This window comes from Salminus brasiliensis, chromosome 21 (assembly GCF_030463535.1).
Source record: "Salminus brasiliensis chromosome 21, fSalBra1.hap2, whole genome shotgun sequence".
In the NCBI taxonomy this organism is placed as follows: domain Eukaryota; kingdom Metazoa; phylum Chordata; class Actinopteri; order Characiformes; family Bryconidae; genus Salminus; species Salminus brasiliensis.
In genome coordinates, this window is record NC_132898.1 from 24,519,508 (window position 1) to 24,538,624 (window position 19,117).

At 42.4% G+C, this 19,117-nt stretch overlaps 1 protein-coding gene across 1 annotated transcript in view; it reads left to right on the top strand.

Annotated features, from left to right (window-relative positions):
• gnai2a (guanine nucleotide binding protein (G protein), alpha inhibiting activity polypeptide 2a) overlaps window positions 1-19,117 on the top strand; it is a 72,469-nt gene that overhangs the window by 46,420 nt on the left and 6,932 nt on the right. The window contains exons 2-5 of the mRNA XM_072666411.1: window positions 2,139-2,181; window positions 7,011-7,152; window positions 12,964-13,124; window positions 18,089-18,217. Of these exons, the coding sequence (XP_072522512.1) occupies window positions 2,139-2,181; window positions 7,011-7,152; window positions 12,964-13,124; window positions 18,089-18,217 (475 nt within the window). The remainder of the gene's footprint in view (window positions 1-2,138; window positions 2,182-7,010; window positions 7,153-12,963; window positions 13,125-18,088; window positions 18,218-19,117) is intronic.

A 19,117-nucleotide genomic window follows, 5' to 3' on the forward strand; every position in this document is an offset into this window, starting at 1 on the left:
CACACACACACATACTCTCTCTCTATCTCTCTCTTTCCCTCTCTCTTACACACACACAACTCAGGCCCAGTGGCACTCAGGACGTGACAGACTGCATCCCGATCCAGCTGAAAACAGAGTGCGATGACAAATATGGGCGAGCGTGTGTGTGTGTGAGGGACGACAGCTGGGTGTGTGTTTGACTGTAATAACAGATGAGGTGTGTGTGTGTGTGTGTGTGTGTGTGTGTGTGTGTGTGTGTGTGTGTGTGTGTGTGGAAGGCAGATGAGTAGCATGTCACTGTGTGCTTGTGGAAATAAACATTGTTGTGACATTCACAGACCCGAGAGAGAGAGAGCATGGGTGAGAGAGATTGAATCTACATGGAGATCTGTGCTGTTCTTTATTACCTCTGTGTCTGCTCTAGTGCTATATTAATAACAGTGATGTTCTGAATATTAGGAGGATGAGTGACGCACTCAGGCTAAAATGGTAAAACTTCTCTGAGCAACTGAGCAATAACAAACCACCCAGACTCGCTCTGACGTTCCCCGACACTGCACTGGAACCTGCTTTACGAGGAAGCCTTTAAAAAGCTTATTACAGCTATTATAAAATCTAAATGTAGAAACAGTGGGTGGATAAAATGCATCGAAAAGGAAACAGGTCTGCGTCAGGCCCTGTTCTATTACTCTGAGGGCAGCAGGAGGGTTACGTTTAACCTTCGAAAAAACTTGTATCTCCAAACAACGAAAAGAAAAGGTAGCTTTACAGGGCGACGTAACTTTCAAAGGTTTGAATCCAAGTAATTTTGGAGTATTTCTGTTGGTCCATTCCTCATGAAATTTGATACCATACAAGGAACAACTGCCAGATTTATAATTTGTCAAAGTAAAAAATGTGACCACAGCGATTTGCTTTTTAGAGGTGGACTGATTAGTGTCGTCGGCGCCGATAATGGCAGTGTGTGGGGCTGGATGCTACATTAGCCCCTCCAAGCTAATTTGGTAATGTATCACCGTGCAGGGCTTCTGTGATGTTCCCAGCGTTGTCTCTCAAGAAGAAGATAAGATGTGCTTTCGATTTTTGGAATCAACCACATTTAGAACTGTGGTCAGTGAATTCCTGTGCAGAGCTGCTCTGTGGAGCCCAGAGTGGAAACTCCAGCACTTTGACCAGGATTCCTTCAGCTTTCCGACTGTTGCTGCTGTACTTTAGGTGATGGTTAAATGTGGTCTTCACTGTTTGCTGGCTTTTTGTGTGGTTAGTGGTGTTTGCTAGCTCTGCTGTTTTCTGATGCTCTGGACTGGACTGGGCTAGGCTAGGCTGGGCTGATACTGATACTGATACTGTACAGGGCTGGGTGATGGACTCTGGAGAGGGGTATCTGGTTAGGGGTGTTAAAAGCCTTTACTCTGCTTCCTCCAATATGTGAGTTTATATATGAGACACAGCACACAGGGTGGAGTACAACCCTGGTTCTAATGGGCTTCTGCAGGCGTGCACAAGCTCTGTAGTTCCATCTAGCGGCTGAACAAGGACCTGCAGCGTCCTGTAAACAGGGAGCCTCTCTCAGAGCTGCTGTAATCTTCAACAAACAGGATCTGATCGTAGAGTTGCAGCGGTATGAGATTTAACAGCATGATGACAGTCTAAGAAAGTAAAGGTCAGCTTTTTAAATACTTGAGTACAGTTCTACACTCATTTATCACAGCAAGCCCCAGACCAGTGGTTATTCACTCAAACTCTCTACAGTCCTTATGAACACTTAAGTGCGTGTTACTCACTGAGACATTAATAAGAGAGAGTGTGTGTGTGTGTGTGTGTGTGTGTGTGTGTGTGTGTGTGTGTGTGTGTGTTTCCCACACACTCTAACTAAACGAGAATGAAGGATGAATGAGTGTGCTGGATTTTACAGCTTAAAGTCTCGTTTGCTCTCGTGTTTACATTCAGCAGTGTTTCTATACTACGCAGAGACGGCTTACTTTCACTGTTAGCAACGTTAGCTGCTTTGACTGAGCTCCTGCTTTTGGACTCTTTTCTCTCTGGAACCTGTCAGCTCAGCGCTCCATCTGAACGGTTTACACATGCTGGGGGACTTTTTAAGGGATGCATTGGTTGGTTTGTTTGTATAACGTTGGGTTTTGTGTGTGTTGCAGGTGCTGGAGAATCGGGGAAGAGCACCATTGTCAAGCAGATGAAGTGAGTGGTGCCTGCGTACACACACACACACACACACACACACACACACACACACACGATTCATGACGTCGTGATAATCTTCATGACTGTGCTTTTCTATTTGTCTACTTGGCTGTCTGTCTCTTTTGGAGTCCCTCACTCTCTGTCCTGCTCTCTCTCTAAAGTTTATAACTGAACTTTGTTTCACTTCTTTGTTTCGACAGTTCTATGGTTCTGTCCTTCCAACAATAGGTGAGCCTTGTAGTATCAGTAGCTACCTTGGACTGCGTACCAGGCTCAACGGGTATCTCCACTCAGTCAGTCCTGGTATATTAGAATTGTTACTGTTACCAGTACTGTTACATCAGGTAGGCACCTCCCTTCATCAGTGTTTTGCTGAATTAAGCCCACAACACATCCAGAAGGCTTAGTAGTTAAGGCCATTGTCCCAGACCCACTCCTTCCAAGCTCACTTCATGGGATTTCACAGGATTTTTACTTTTACTTCTGAATTTTATCACATTTTCTCCTCCTCAATTTGGATCGACAGTTACCCAAACCATACATATTCTCCACCCACTGGAAGGATGAAGACCAGCACACGCGTCCTCCAACACAGGCACTAGCCAGTACCTCTCTTTCTGAACCGCCACCCGGCTCTGTTGCATCAGCCAGCGAACGCCAGTGCCGGCCAGCATTGCACTGGAGTGATGTCGGGACAAAGTTCCGTCTACCCACCCTGGAGAGAGCAAGGCCGATTGTGCCCCCTGGGGCCCCGGCAGCCGATGCCTAGCAGCATGACCAGAATTCGAACTAGCGATCCTCTGGTTACAGTGACCGCTCCTTATTCTGCTGAACCACTCAGGGGCTCCTGTTTTTATTTTTTAACATTTTCTGAAAAGATTCCAAACGTTTCCAATGTGCTGATGGAGCAGGATGTTCTTCACCTGTTCAATCCTAGAACATTTCTGTATATAAAACATATATATGTGTATATATGTATAGGTATATAATCTAGGAACTATTTTAGTCCGTATAAACTGATGATAAAATCCTGCTGACTGCAGTAAACTGATCTCTCCCGAATCCACTTACCTTATTTTATCGACTGTGCACCTGGTATCACAGCATGGGCCTTGTGGACCCCACTGATAAATTCTCTCAATAGCAGGAGTGTGTGTGTGTGTGTACAGCTCCAACATGCAGATTAAGCACTGTGTAAAGGTAGTGGAAGTATAGAGGGAGAGTAAAGACTGGGTAAATCAGGTGATATCTGTAAAGGCCGGGAGTCAGGTCGGAAGAACCCAAACGTGAAGTTTGAACCTAACCTGAGCCCGACCCGTATTTGGGGGGGGAAACAGTGTCTGACCAAATTTGAGGTCAGCTCTCGGAGTCCGGTGAGGTTTGGACAAATATTTTAAGCTCTCCGGCTTTAAGTTCCCCACACACACACAGCTGGACGTTGTGGTGTTGATGGCCCCTATTTTAATACCTGCTTCACCCTTCCTTGAACTCTCTAACCAGCAGTGATTACACACACACACATGCATGCTCACACATACACACACACTTCCTTACTTCAGTCTGCTCATTCTATCACATGGTTTAAAAGAACTCACATTGTGTTATTGATGGAAAGTTACGCAGTTGTCTTCTTTCACATGATTGCATATGGTTTGTATACAAACGTGAACAGTTCAGTCCAACAAATTTGATAATTTAACATAATCAGAATAAGGCTGGTCAATATGCTCTGCATTTTGGGGTAAGACAATGAAATGGATTCAAAAAGGTCAAAAGAAAAGAGAAAAAAATGAGTACTAACAATATATTAGTGGAGAAGTCCACTAATTAGTGCTGTGCTGAGTTTATGGTGGATATCATTTGTACTGACTAACTGTGTGTGTTTCATTAGAAAAAGCAGGATCAGTCCTGGTTTATTGTTTTTTTTTTCTATATATAATAAATATATATGAGGACACTGAGGACTAAGGTCTCAATTTCAACATTTTGTTTTTTATTTATAACATTTTACACACCACACAACATAAAACCACTTTCTACCTCTTTCTGCCCTCCCGAATCCGTCCTTACAACCTCCTGCCTGTCACCAGGGCATAGTGTAAACACACGGTTATGTGTAAGGAAGTCCCTGTAGAGACATGCTGGTAATAGAATTGGACTCTCTGGAGCAGTTAAACGTTACTATGGGCACCATGCCAAATGCCAGGCGTGGGCTAGAGGGATATAAAGACCCCCCTCAGCATTGAGCTGTGGAGCAGTGGAACTGTGTTCTCTAGAATGGGAGCTGGGGATGAGGTGGGTTGGTGATTATCTAACATCCTGACCTCACGGACACTCTTGTCACTCTTGTGGCAATCAAACCCTCACAAAAGTGCTCCAAAAAATCTAGCAGAAAGTTGTCTTCCATGGATGGTCGAGACGGTCACTCCAGCTACTTTAATGCCCTTGATTTCAGAAGAAACAATGAATGAGCAGGTGTCCCAATACTTTTGTCCATATGGTGTATTTTAGTTTGTAATGAGACTGAGCTCAGGTTGTGAAATGCACTGAAGAATGGATTTGGCCCCTTGCACAACGTTACGCCAGCCACTTGGTCTGACGGTCTGGTCTTGATGGAGCAGGATGTTAACTTTGATCTGTTTGATGCTGGACGTCTGTCTCCACGTCCACTTTATCCTACACGACACTATTCATCAACCCTGATCGCTGTTCATCAAGCCGGAGAGCTTTCGTGTGTGTGCTCACAGAACACCAGCCCACCAGTTTTTTCCTGAGTCTGTTAGTATAGGTTTGACTTATCTTGCATGCTTGCGTGAGTTTGGGCGGAGTGTTACACACACCAGCCGTACACATACACACTCCTCCCACTCTCTCTCAGCACCCTGCTGCTCATAACCCCACTGATAACGGCTTTTTCAGGCTGCACGCTGATGATCTGATTCACAGACAGCGCACTGACGTTTCACCTTCAGGCAGTCGGCACCTCTACACTCTTAAACTCGCGGCGTCTTTCTGTCTTCTTTTCTGGCTCAGATGAAGCGCCTACACTGATTTTCTCCTATTTTGAGGTTCCCAGTTTTGTTGCTGAACACTTGAAAAGCCATTTCATCAGTTTTCAGTGTGTCGAGATGTCCGTAGTGATCTTTTAGTGCTATGTTATGGGTTTATTACTAAGGGATAGTTGGTATAAGCATGAATTTCCTGTGGTGATTAAATTGTCGCAGGTTTTTCAGTCAAACCTCCGAAAAGATCCTGATATATACAGTAGGGGTGGGAATCTCTAGGCATTAAAGCAATGGCAGTGCGATGCTAAAGCGATTATCGGTGTGGCTTGAGTCATCTTTTTTTTTAAATATATATATATATATTTTTTGAGTCATACAGGAATCCTATACAGGATTTCTTTTTCCTCACTGTGTGACTCTACTTGCTACTTTTATCAGTGTTTGAACGATCAATATTGAAATAACCTCCAGTAACCTAGTTTTTATTACTAAAATAAATGAAAGTGATGGGCTAAGTCAGCTGGAAGGTTGTGCGGTGGGCTGTGGTGGGGGGGAAAAAACACTAGTACTACATCTCACCCTCCCTATTAGCACTTTCAACACTGCTGAGGTTTAGTGTGTGGGCATTAGGGTAGGGCGGTATCACACTGCGTTTCACAGAAATACCGCAGTATGGGTGGTCTTACATTTAAACATCGTCCATACAATCTCATCCCGTCTCATTTAAAATCTAAAAAAATGACCAAATACATCATAGTTTGTTCACAGGGTGACAAAATTAACACTGTGCCGTTTAAAATCTGTCCTTCAGTAAATGTTAAACCTTCAATCTGACAGTTTCTAAGAATGGAAATGATCCTCTACCCCTAATATACAGATTTAGGCCGGCTGTGTAAATCAGAATGAAAAACTCCTTATCTGAACGTAATTGTTCGTTTACACATTTACAAAAAACTGATATTAGAATAAATACTAATAACATTCTTACAGTAAGCTGTGCTTTTCCATCACTGTGTCCATTACAACATCTCTGAAAAATGGTATTTCAATATTTACGTTTACTGCATTTAGCTGACGCTCTTATCCAGAGCGACTTACAAGGTGACTCGTATAACTCAGGTGGGCCAATGTAGTGTTAGGAGTCTTGCCCAGGGACTCTTATTGGTGTAGTGCAGCATACGGTCACCCAGACTGGGACTGGAACCCTGGTCTCCCACATGGTGTAATAGCTCACTGGCAGCTAGTGGTTTTATCAGTTGCGCCACACCAACCACCAACCAACCAAATATTTTCTGGGATTCTGACGATAACGATAATTAGACAATAGTTCACCGTGTTTGTAAACGTCTTTTATTGCACTAGCTTGTTCTACTGATTTATTTACTGAAAACTGAAGCATTCAAAAAAAAAAAAAAAACTAAAACAAGAGTGCAAGAGTTACTCACATTACAAATGTGTGGGATTAGGTGCTCAGTACCGTGTGTGAGGGTAGTAGCTAGTAACTGAACGTGTTGCAAAACCTGTTTCTTTCGTTCTTCTTTCACTTCCCCTTTTTTAGCACCGTCTCACTTCTTCGCCCCCAACACCACCCCCCCCCCCCTCCTCTGGAGCTGGTCCAAAACAAAGCAGTGTTATGTAACCCTCACGGCTGAATAGTCCAGCACAGCGCTTTAGTGTTACAGCACATGAGAGAGCTGTTCTTTAGCAGCGGACGCAAGAAACGCACAATGAAGGGGAAAGATTAAAGCAATGGCAGATTCACAATATGTTCTGTTAATGCACTACTTACCCTCCTCCCTCCCTCTCTCTCTCTCTCCCCAGGATTATTCATGAAGACGGTTATTCAGAAGATGAGTGTAAGCAGTACAGAGCTGTGGTCTACAGCAACACCATCCAGTCCATCATGGCCATCATCAAAGCCATGGGCAACCTCAAGATCGACTATGAGGATCCTGCCAGAGCTGTATGTATAGACGCACACGCACAGGATAATTTTAACTGGGCCTTTCGAGCCCGGTAACCTTGTGTTTGAGTACAGACATTCTGATCTAGTCCGAGAACGTCCCATATAGTTATGGAACCAATTTTAGAATCCGAAGCTGGTCTGAACCTTAAAAAAAAAAATATCCCCTCCAAGCCTGCACGGAGATGAACCAGTCGTTTTTCATGCGGGTTATTGGTGCTGTTAATATGAATTAGGAGCTGCTTAGAGCCTGTATAAACACACATTACTCTCATGGGCCTCGCTGCCATCAGCGTGAATGACTTCAGCATGGCAGATTTAAAAACAAGTAATAAAAGGATGGCAATGAGAAACCAAGACACTTTCAATACAATACAGAACCCGCTGAAGCTGCTGGGTGAGCTGTGAAAACCTGTATGTGAACAGTTATTTAAGAAGCACACGTCCCACAAATATTTCAAGCACATCCATTGATATGTACACATAGTATCGGAAATAGTGAATTTTAATAACATCTTAAGTTCTTCCAAAATTAATTTTTGTTCAACTTAAAGCAACACTGTGGAAAATTGGCCTCCCCCTTCAGTCGAGAAGTGGAATTTGTGATTTGAGTTGCCGCTAAAGGACACATTTTTCTGGGCGAGCTGGGAGACACAGAACGATCACAGGAAGTGAAAGAAGCATGTGAACTAAGGTGATAGGTTAACATTTCAGGATCTTACACCATTCCACTGTATGTCTGGGGTTACACGGCATTACGGAGTTCTCGGGAACGTTATCCTGCCCGCTTCTCCAAAGTTACATACTGCAGGTAGCAGCCTGACAAGCCCGAGGTAGCAGCGAAAGCAGTGCTGTTGCCCCTAATAAAAGGCAGTGGAGCATCACAGTGATCTTGAAGTAATCTAGTGTATTAAGGTAGAAATGCTACATAATGTTGCTTTAAAATGAGAGCATAAAAGCAGGTGTGTGCCGGTTTAGGAGAGAGCTGTTACAGGTTTTACCCTGCAGTATTAGATCCAGCCCTTTCTGCTGATGTTGGCTGGATAACCATGGATGAACCATTAATATCACCCCATCATAATGATGATGTTGTTATTGTTATTATGTTAACAATAGATCTGGTGTAGTTTAATTAGTGCCTGGAATGCTCTTTGGGATACAACAAAACAAAAGAGTGAAGAAATAATACCATCTAGCTCATATATGGGTGGTGAAAATACTGTTTCATTTGCAAGTAAAATATAAAGAGTCCTGTAGTTTTCTTTGTTTAATCATTTTTATTTATTTATTTTTGGTCACTGCTTGCTCAGCCAGCAGCGGACACTGCGCTGTAGATTCTTCTCAGTCCGCTAGAACTGGACTGTGTTTTGAAATGTCTGGCATGAATAGAGATTTCTGATGAAAGATGAACTAGAACTATCTGTTTGAGTTGGTTGGTGTAATACTTGAAGTAGAGAGTTTACACACAGTAAGATTGGTATTGCTGTGATTACTTCTATATACTGCAGCTTGACTTTGTGCACAGCTTATGCTTCATGTCCAGTGGCCTTGGATGATCTCCGGGGAACTGTGCACACCCGTGCGCACACACAGCCTATGAAGCAGTCCTTTCATTTGTGATTAGAACAGAGGGTTGAAGTGATGAAAGCTCTGTATTGTTCATGTGCTAATCCTGTTTGTTACAAATCGAATCAGAGAATGAAAATAACTGCAGGCCAGAACTGACCACACACCTCAGACTCACACGGAGGAAGAGAAGCAGAGCTGGGTAGAAGCGAGCATGGAGCGCCTGGGGTTGATTGAAATTGAGGGCCTGTGGTAGTAGAGATGCTAAATTTATGAACAGAGTGAAGGTGTTTTCACACAGTGTCAATGTATTACGTATTGAGTACAAGCATGAACACCGAAACCTTTACATCAGGTAGAAAATTGCAGTGTTTAGGTTTTAAAATAACGTAAAAAAAAATCTTATTAAAATGACTAGCTTTTTAAATGATCAGATATCAGAGATGGCGCTACAAGAGTTTTTATGATAATGCTCAAATATAAGGTAGCATTTCTATTGTTGAATAAAAATTATATTTTGTTTAGTTATATTTGATATATTTATACTGTCATATGTTATTTATGTATTTGTAACTTAACTTATTACAATAAGTGTGTGTGTGTGTGTGTGTGTGTGTGTGTGTGTGTGTGTGTGTGTGTGTGTATTTGCAATTACAGAGGTCAAACATTTCCTGTAGTTTTTTTTACCAGGTTTGCACACACTGCAGCAGGGATTTTGTCCCATTCTTCCACACAGATGTTCTCAAGATCAGCCAGGTTTCTGGGCTGTCGCTGAGAAACACGGAGTTTGAGCTCCCTCCAAAGATTTTCTATAGGGTTTAGGTCTGGAGACTGGCTAGGCCACTCCAGAACCTTGATATGCTTCTTGCAGAGCCACTCCATGGTTATCCTGGCTGTGTGCTTTGGGTCATTGTCATGCTGAAAGACCCAGCCACGACCCATCTTCAGTGCTCTAACTGAGGGAAGGAGGTTGTTCCCCAAAATCTCGCAATACATGGCCCCGGTCATCCTCTCCTTAATACAGTGCAGTTGTCCTGTCCCATGTGCAGAAAAACACCCCAGAGCATGATTCTTCCACCCCCATGCTTCACAGTAGGGGTGGTGTTTTTGGGATGGTACTCATCATTCTTCGTCCTCCAAACACGGCAAGTGGAATTAAGACTGAGAAGTTCTATTTTGGTCTCATCTGACCACAGAACTTTCTCCCATGACTCCTCTGGATCATCCAAATGGTCATTGGCAAACTTAAGACGGGCCTGGACGTGTGCTGATTTAAGCAGGGGAACCTTCCGTGCCATGCATGACTTTAAACTATGACGTCTTAGTGTATTACCCACAGTAACCTTCAAAAACAGTGGTGCCAGCTCTCTTCAGGTCATTGACCAGCTCCTCATGTGTAGTTCTGGGCTGATTCCTCACCTTTCTTAGGATCATTGATACGCCGCAAGGTGAGATCTTGCATGGAGCCCCAGTCCGAGGGAGATTGACGGTCATATTTACCTTTATCCATTGTCTAATAATTGCTCCAACAGCTGCTCGACAATTGCCCCGTAGCCCTTTCCAGCCTTGTGGAGGTCTACAATTTTATCTCTGGGGTCAAGGATCAAGTTTTGTGTTTTTTTTTTTTTTTTTATTGTAAACCTTTGACTTCAGGAGAAACATTGAATGAGCATGTCCCAATACTTTTGTAACTCACTACCATGTAGTGTAGTGCGTTGGATTGAGGGAGCTCAATAAGCGGTCCAGATGAATGACTGGACGTGTGGTTGTGGTGATGTGGCTGTAATAGACCTGTGAAAGACAGATTAACATGCTGATCTCCCTCGTTAACTGCGCAATTACAGAACACTAATGGATCTCAGTGCCGGCAGACTCACCGACTGAGAAGTCTCTCCCTCGCTCGGTCACACTCTCGTTCTCATTTATGATTTCTTAATGAAACTCGGGGACTGGTGCCCATGTGAGGAATAGAACACATCATCCATCTCTGTTTCCCTCCTCCCTCCCCTTCTTTTCTCTGTTTGTTTTTCTCTTGTTTCTCTTTATCCTTCGATCTCTCTTCTCTCTGTCATCCCTCTTCTATATCTCTCTCTCTCTCTCTCTCTCTCTCTCTCTCTCTCTGTATTTTATTTTCTCAGTGTGTGCAGGTTAGGTGGGCTGATGGATGCTAGACGCTCGTTTATTTCTGTATGTGCACAGCTGTGTAGTGTCTTGGCTGTGTGCTTTTTTTTATATAATAAATGTTATTTATTTTTTATTTAATTATATATTTTATTACCTCCTAACCTGGTGTTACTGAAGTGTATGTCATCATCAGTGTAAAACCAAATGAATGCCCATTTAGTCCAGTGGACCCTGTTCACACTCCATTGCTGTTAAAAGTTAAAGCACATCCATAACCCTCAGTTTTAAATCTTGTCCTGTGTCCCTTCTTCATATTTCAAGCATTGATTTGGACCAATTAGTAAAATAGTCCATTATGTGAATCTGCTAAGACTACACAAATGTTCTAGATCACTTTCCACAGTGTCAGAAACCACATTAATAGGTTTGTGCTCAATGCCAGGGTGCTTTGTACCCCTCTTGCCCGTGCCTGGCATTGGGCTAGTGGGGTATAAAGAGGCATAGTGTCAGTAGGTTCCTGTTTATCTGCTCCAGAGAGTCCTGTTCTAGAGGATTTGTGCGTCCACAAACTTTTGGACATAGTCAGTCAGCAACCAGGCAAGAAGATCCTGGAATCCAGCTGCTTTTGACTTTACTTTTGAGTGTGATCTGTATGTGAATCATGACCCTTCTATCTTTATTTGGTTGTCAAAGTCTGTCTGTCTGTGTGTGTGTGTGTGTGTGTGTGTGTGTGTGTGTGTGTGTGTGTGTGTGTGTGTGTGTGTGTGTGTGTAAGAGAGGTTGTGTTTAATGCTGAACCTAGCATTTCTGATCTACAGCGGAGTTTAACCCACTTCACTACACCTATATGCATCAGGTTTCATTATTAAACAGGACAGACACACAACACACACACACACACACAGAGTTACTGTTTGTCAAACATTTTCTCACTTAGTCTCTCTATCGCGTGTGCTCTCTCTCTCTATCATTTGTGCCCTCAGGGAGCTACATTTACAGGCTGAATGAATGAATTGATCCTGGATAATGGCGCTACTGTTTGGTGTGTATTTGCAGAGGGTTCAGAGTAGGAGCAAAGAGGTTTACAGAGATTTCAGCCCAGACTACGTTTTAAATACAGGACAGCCAATCGGAACTGAGGTTATTTACATATCAGTCCTAAAGGCACAGTAACACAAACAGCCTGTTTAGTTTAATTTAATTAAATTAATTAAGTTAGCAAACCTTAAGATGTGCTGCAGGGGGAGGGGTGCAGAAAATGGTGGGACATGTGCTTCTTGGGTCAGAGTGATGCAGATGTGGAAAACAGACAGGCTTGTAGGAGCTTTAGGGTCTTGTTAAACAATGAATCCCAGAGCAAAAACAGTCCCAGACACGCAGTCTATTAAAAAAAAAGCCTTTATTGAGGCATGGTGGTGCTGTACAGGAAGATGCAGAGGCGTAGCAGCTCAGGACACTGAAAATGGCACACTGAAGAAATGGTTGAATTACCACCCTCATCAGTAGTGTGTAATTACAGGGTATGTCTCATTGTGTCAAATCAAAAGATTTGTTTGTCACATATATAGTCATACACAATACAGCTAGCAGTGAAATTCTTCATAACTGTCACATCAAACAAGAAGCTGTACAGGATGTAAAAATATATATGGATCCAATGTAAAGAAAAGGAGTTTAAATAAAATAAAATTGATATAGATGAATAGAAAATGATATTCAGATGTAATAAGATGAAATAAGAATCAACATATATAACGATTGGAATATACACTGTATGTCCCAAAGTTTGTGGACAGCATTAATGAATACATTTAGCTACTTTTGATTGTACCCATTGCTGATACAGAAGTATTGCCCTGTATAATAGGACCCTTTGGAGCAGATAAACATGAACCTGAACCTATTTTCTATATTTTGTGTGGGTGTGTGTGTTAATACATATAATATATATATGCACGCACATACACACACAAAATATAGAAAATAGACATGAGGAAGTGTTTAATTTAAGATATGGTAAAACGTGTTGTGAAAAAGTGCTGTGAGCAGAGTTTAACACTGCAATTTGCATTGTTTATTAAATGTAATAACCCGTGTGTTGTTGTTTTTTTTTTCTTTCAGGATGATGCAAGGCAGCTCTTTGTCCTGGCTGGAGCAGCAGAGGAACAGGGTGCCCTGCCTGAGGATCTGTCCAGTGCCATCACCCGGCTGTGGGCTGATGGAGGCGTCCAGAGCTGTTTCACCCGCTCCAGAGAGTACCAGCTCAACGACTCTGCCGCATAGTGAGTACAAACACACACACGCATGCATAGAGCTCTGTGTAGCAACTGTAAGGGCAGTGGGCCGTTTTGGGACCCACAATTCTGGCACACTTCTTGTGCCTATTAAATAAAATAGAAAAATGAATTTGTTAATTTTTATGACATGGTATGTCAAGTATGAATTAGCTAATATTCAGTCAAATGTAAATTAATGCAAATTACAGAATTTACATTTTGGATTTGCTGTGAGATGGTAATTCGTTGCTTTATACACAGTGTCATTCAGTGGCTGAAGCTTCAGCATTAGCTTGATAAGCATATTTATAGCAGTCTTAAAGGGGCAGTATATTTTTCCCTCTACTTAAATGAAGTAGATCAGCCAATGTATTAGTTTTTGGTGTCCTGAATAGGCTTCTTTATTGTTACAAATAATACAGTTTAAGAAGATTAGGCTACATTAGGCTTGTGCACTTTACGTACAGAAGTATCTAGACACTCCTTTGAATGAGTGAGTTCAGCTGCTTTACAGTGCATTTTTCCATTACTGACAGGCATTTAGTCGCAAATGCACAGGTTTTTTAATCAGCATAGAAAAGCATTGCCAATGTAACAGGACACTCTGGAGCCTAGAGTGCTGGACCTGGAGACAGGTTTGAGTGGCGTTTTTGATCTACAGGTAATTGTCTGCTATTAGTACCTGACCTCACGAATGCTCTCATGGCAACCCTTGCAGCAGTACTACAAAGCCTATTATTACCCTTGATTTCAAAACTTCAAAAACAGGTGTCTACAAACTTTTGTACATATCGTGTTTCAAACAACACGCATGTCTTGGCTGGTTGACTAGATTTTTTTGGGGGGGAAGGGAAAGCTGTAGAAATAAATACCCTGATCACATCATCCTCTGCCTAAAATTACCTGCAGCTGTATTGCAAGTATGTGCAAGCTTTGCCATCTTCACAGGCATCATTAGGAAGACGTGTGTCCTCAGTCTAAAACAGGAGGCAGGTAGATTGGCGGTAAGTGTGTGTATATGGCAGTAATGGCTCAGGCTGGTCTGACTGTGTGAGTGAGCATTAAGGGTAACCTGCAGCACTTATTCTCAGCCTGCTTCTCCCTCCTCCAGCCCACAGCTTCTCTAAAGCTTCCGGGAACTCTCTTGTGGCCTAATTTAGCTCCAGAGCAGGTTCCTCTCCCTCCTCTGCTCCAGCAATTTGCCTTTATCACAGAAATAAAATTAGTGATGAAGGGCATTTGCCCAGTGTGTGTGTGTATGTGAGAGAGACAGTGTTTATACTTAAGGCCTTCTCATCTATTAAGTGTAATGTATGTGCAAACCCAGTCATTTGTTTGTGTTGCTGCATCATTTTTCATTTGCTTATGCAGGGAGGGAGTGATTAGTGGAGAGAAAATTAGAGGATGATTGATGGAAGGGAGAGAAAGACATGGAGAGACGGGAACAAGCTGAGAGCTGTTTCTAGCATTCTAGCAGAGATGTTGCTAAAGGGGTGGAGGAAGATGCTGCTGCACTGAGGAATAGATTGAGAGAGGGTTGAGTTGTGGAGAAAGAAGCCCAACACATACGTTTTTAAATGTCTGATAAAGCTTCAGCTGTTTGTGTTTAAGATGAAGAATAGACGTGCAACCACTAACATACTTGTTGACTAAAATCGGCAACCAAATTAGTTGGCAACTAGTTGCTTAAGTTGTAACTATTGCTGGCACAGCGTGTCTTGTCCCTGTAGAGAGATACTGCCAATAGAATAGGATTCTCAGCAGAGCAGATAAACATGAACCTGTTAGCACCATGGGGGGGAGAGAGAAGCCCCCCAGCATTGAGCTGTGGAGCAGTGGAACTGTATTCTCTGGAATGATGATTGGTGCTCCATTTAATACTTTTTCAATGAGTTGGGGTTGAAGTGGGGCCGTGATCCTCCAGCATCCTGACCTCACTAGAGTTCAGAAGTAACAGTGAATGAGCAGGTGTCCCGCTAGTCAGGCCCTGAGGGTTAAGGAAGACAGAAAATTAGATTGGCACCCACTGTCAAACCAGCTCAGAAGGGGAGATATAAACCGAACACTGGTTTGTCTGTATTCTACCAGATGTTGATGGATGGATACAAAAATGTGTCTAAATGGGGGTTTTGGTGGAGAAAGTAAAGCAGTAAAAAGAGTAAGAACAAGAGAGAGGCAAAGAGAGAGTTGGCACTTTATCCAGTTGTGGTTGATTAAGGGTGGAGGTGAGTGTGGTTTCACAGTGGCTGCAACTACACTGCACCTCCCTCCACACCCTTGTCCCTCCCTGTGCGTATGTGTATGCATGGATGCACGTGAGTTTTGCAGGGTTTGCTAAAATCTGATGTGAGATGCCTCCTGTTTGTCTTAATTGAACTTTTTGGCTGTGTCTGTGTGTGTTTGTCAGCAATGCATCTTATTGCAACAAGTGTCCAAATACATTTGGACATGTTGTTGTTAGTAGTAGTTGCACATATTGATATTTAAAAAAAATAAATACACACAGAAATATCAGTCCGGGCAGTGTCTGTAACCACAACAGCACCAGCTTTGTGTCAAGAACCGTTATTACAGAGCTGTGTGTAGGTGAGAGAGTGGTTGTGTGTGTGAGTGGTTGTGTGTTTTGGCTTCCTTTTGGTTTTAATATATGTAAAAGGTTTCTCTTGGCGTTGGCTGATGGCACAGTAGAGGAGTGTGTGTGTGTGTGTGTGTGTGTGTGTGTGTGTGTGTGTGTGTGTGTGTGTGTGTGTGTGTGTGTGTGTGTGTGTGTGTGTGTGTGTGTGGTTAATGTATTCTCTTCTTTACCTTAATCCCCCAACATTTAGCATGTTACACTTACATAAGGCAGAGCAATGACATCAGAACACACACCTACTGCATTTCTCTACAAGAGGGATTCTGTACAGAAAATAAGATTACTGTTAAGGTCTCTCGCCCTCCTCTCCTCTCAGTGTACTGGCCTGTCTGTCTATTCACTATCTCTCTCTTTCTCTCCTCTGTGTAAGAATGAAGAGAATGGCCTCTGTGGGACTGAAGGGCTGTGAAGGGATGAGGGATACGGGAAATGTTTTATAGGAAAATAAAAAAACTGCAGTGCACTGACTGCATAGGTTCGTTGTTGTCTGTATGTCTCTTCATCTGTCTGTCTTTGTCTGTTTCTGTCTGTCCATCTGTCCGTCTATTCATCTGTCTGTCTACTTGTCTGTCTATCTCTCTATCTCTCTCTGTATAGATGTCTGTACATGTATGTATATATCTTTAAATGTATATCTATAGGATCAGTAACGAATTGAGGCAGCGGGACACGATAAAATGAATAACCAATTTGTTTACCTTGTTAGATTGAATTATAAGATCATTAAAAAGAGTACTGTATTTTTTAGTATTCTTCCAACACAGTAATATTAACCAATAGTATCATCTAATCCTCCCATTTTAATATATGCCACATTAATAAAGAAAATGTCCAATTACAAATGCACAATTCACTTTAATGGAGAAAAGCTGGGATTTTTTGTCAGTATTCAGTCAGTCTTTGAGTCATAATGAGCCAACAATGCTCTAAACAAATGCCACACCTGCTCTCATTTAGCGCGCACACACGTCAGCCAACAAGCGACCATTTCCATGAAATCAAGGGCTCTCAGAACCATTTAATTACTCTGAGAATGTGTGTGTGTATGCATGCACACGCAGCGCTCAGCAGGAGAGGGATTGTTCAGCTCCGATTTGCAGTTCAATCAAGCTCCGTCCCATCTCTGGCCAAGCTCTGAGTGTATGACTAACTCCACTGTCTGTCCTCTAGAGCAGTGGAACAGGCCTGTTTCAGACTGGGCTAATGCCATTGTGCTGAAAGAGCAGGCATCTACAGATAACAAGTGACGCACAAGCTGTGTTCTTCTCATTTCTGTACATATAGAGAGGGAATAAGAAGTGTGTGTGTGTGTGTGTGTGTGTGTGTGTGTGTGTGTGTGTGTGTAAAATATAAAACGAGTTTCAGTGGGAAAGATGCTTTGAAGAAGTTTTGAAGGATTTCAAAGTAAGGGTGCCCCTAACTTTAAGTAATTTGATGAAACTTCTGACAAAACACACAACGACTTGATTATCGAAGCATTAATGGAATTGTCTGTAAATAGTGGGCTGCTTGCCAACCGTGGCCTACTTTATGAACAGGACAAACTGTTTGCTGTTGTTACTATTCATTTGTTATTGAACATTTGGGGGGTAAAGCCCCCAGCATCGAGCTGTGGAGCAGTGGAACTGTGTTCTCTGGAATTATGGTGCTCCGTCCTGTACTTTAGAGATGAGTTGTGTATGAGACAAAATAGTTGCAACACAGCTGGAGAGCCTGTACCAGAGAGAGAGAGAGGAGAAAAGGAAGACGGGATATAGGAATATAAATAGTCTGGTGTGGTGTCTTGTAAGGCAAGTAGTTTAGAAAAACTACAGCAATAATGAACAAAAACAGCTGAATGCAATCAAATCCTCACAGCAATACTTAGGACACAGTTACTCCAACAAAAGCAGGATTAATTATTTTATGTTTGTTTGTTTTGCTACTCTTGATTTTAGAAGAAACAATGAATATGCTTGTGTCCCAATACTTTTGTCCATGTATTATATATTTTTTCATAATTACGTTTTTAAACCTTTATTCTTTCATCTTCCCAGTTAACTTTGTTTTGTGTTATGTTGCTGCTTTATGCAATCATTTACGAGGTTGTGCACTACATTGATTTTCTCATGGTTTAGGGGCGTTTGGGGTTTGACACCACAAAGCTTGTTGCTATGTTGGACAGTAGGTGGGCATATCGTTCTAAGTATCATGCTTGATATATCTGATGCAGTTCTTGGTCCTCGTAGGTAATTTTTAAAAAACTGTTTGAGCATTGCTGGTCTTCAATATTTTCAATATTGTTCTGGAATAATTATGCAAACATTTGTGTGTGTGTGTGCATGTGTGTTTTCAGCTATCTGAATGACCTTGAGAGGATAGCCAGGTCTGACTACATCCCGACCCAGCCTGATGTGCTGAGGACCCGTGTGAAGACCACTGGCATCGTAGAGACGCACTTCACCTTCAAAGATCTCCACTTCAAGTTAGTGGGAAAAAAAAATCCTCTATCGATAAGTGTGTGTGTGTGTGTGTGTGTGTGTGTGTGTGTGTGTGTGTGTGTGTGTGTGTGTGTGTGTGTGTGTGTGTGTGTGTGTGTGTGTGTGTGTGTTCCAGACTTAATGGAACCCAGATTTATTTGAAAATGTTACCTAGTTCAAACCCCTCACACTCTAAAGTGTATGTCATTAGGAGTAAAGTGCAGTTACACTCCCTTAAGTACAGAACCTGCATATTAGTCTGCCAGTCTTTAATAGCTCAATTTAATTTTAATGTAAATGTCTGTGTTTGGGGTAGAACTAATTCCTAACTGGACGATCTATTTTAGCTATATGTGTATTGGAGATTGAGATTAAACTATTGAGGGTGGCTGACTGGATCTAGTCTAAAGGTTCCAATTTTAGCTAGGAACCTCTTTTAGTGGATTCTTCTGTATATACAGAACCATATTTATATAATATTGTATTTATTTATATAATATTCAGAATGTGCTGTTGGTCAGTAAAGTTATGGTGTATGTAGTTTAGAGGCAGGTTTGGGTGCTGATCTTCTCTGTGAACTCCAGATACTGTAGGGATTGGGGTACTGTATGGAAGTGTGTTCTTCGGCTTCTGTGTGTTATGGGTAGCGTGAGCTTCCTCTGTCTCAGCTGATCTGAGCGTGTCTGGAGCTGTAGACTCGGAGTTTGAAGGACGGGAACATGGCGGAAATGAGTCATGGTTGGAAGTGTTGGTTCAGAGAGTTTGGCTGGAGGGACGGTGTCGGGATGACTCAGGTGTGTGTGTGTGTGTGTGTGTGTGTGTGTGTGTGTGTGTGTGTGTGTGTGTGTGTGTGTGTGTGTGTGTGTGTGTGTGTGTGTGTGTGGGCTCTGAGGTGGCCGATAGTA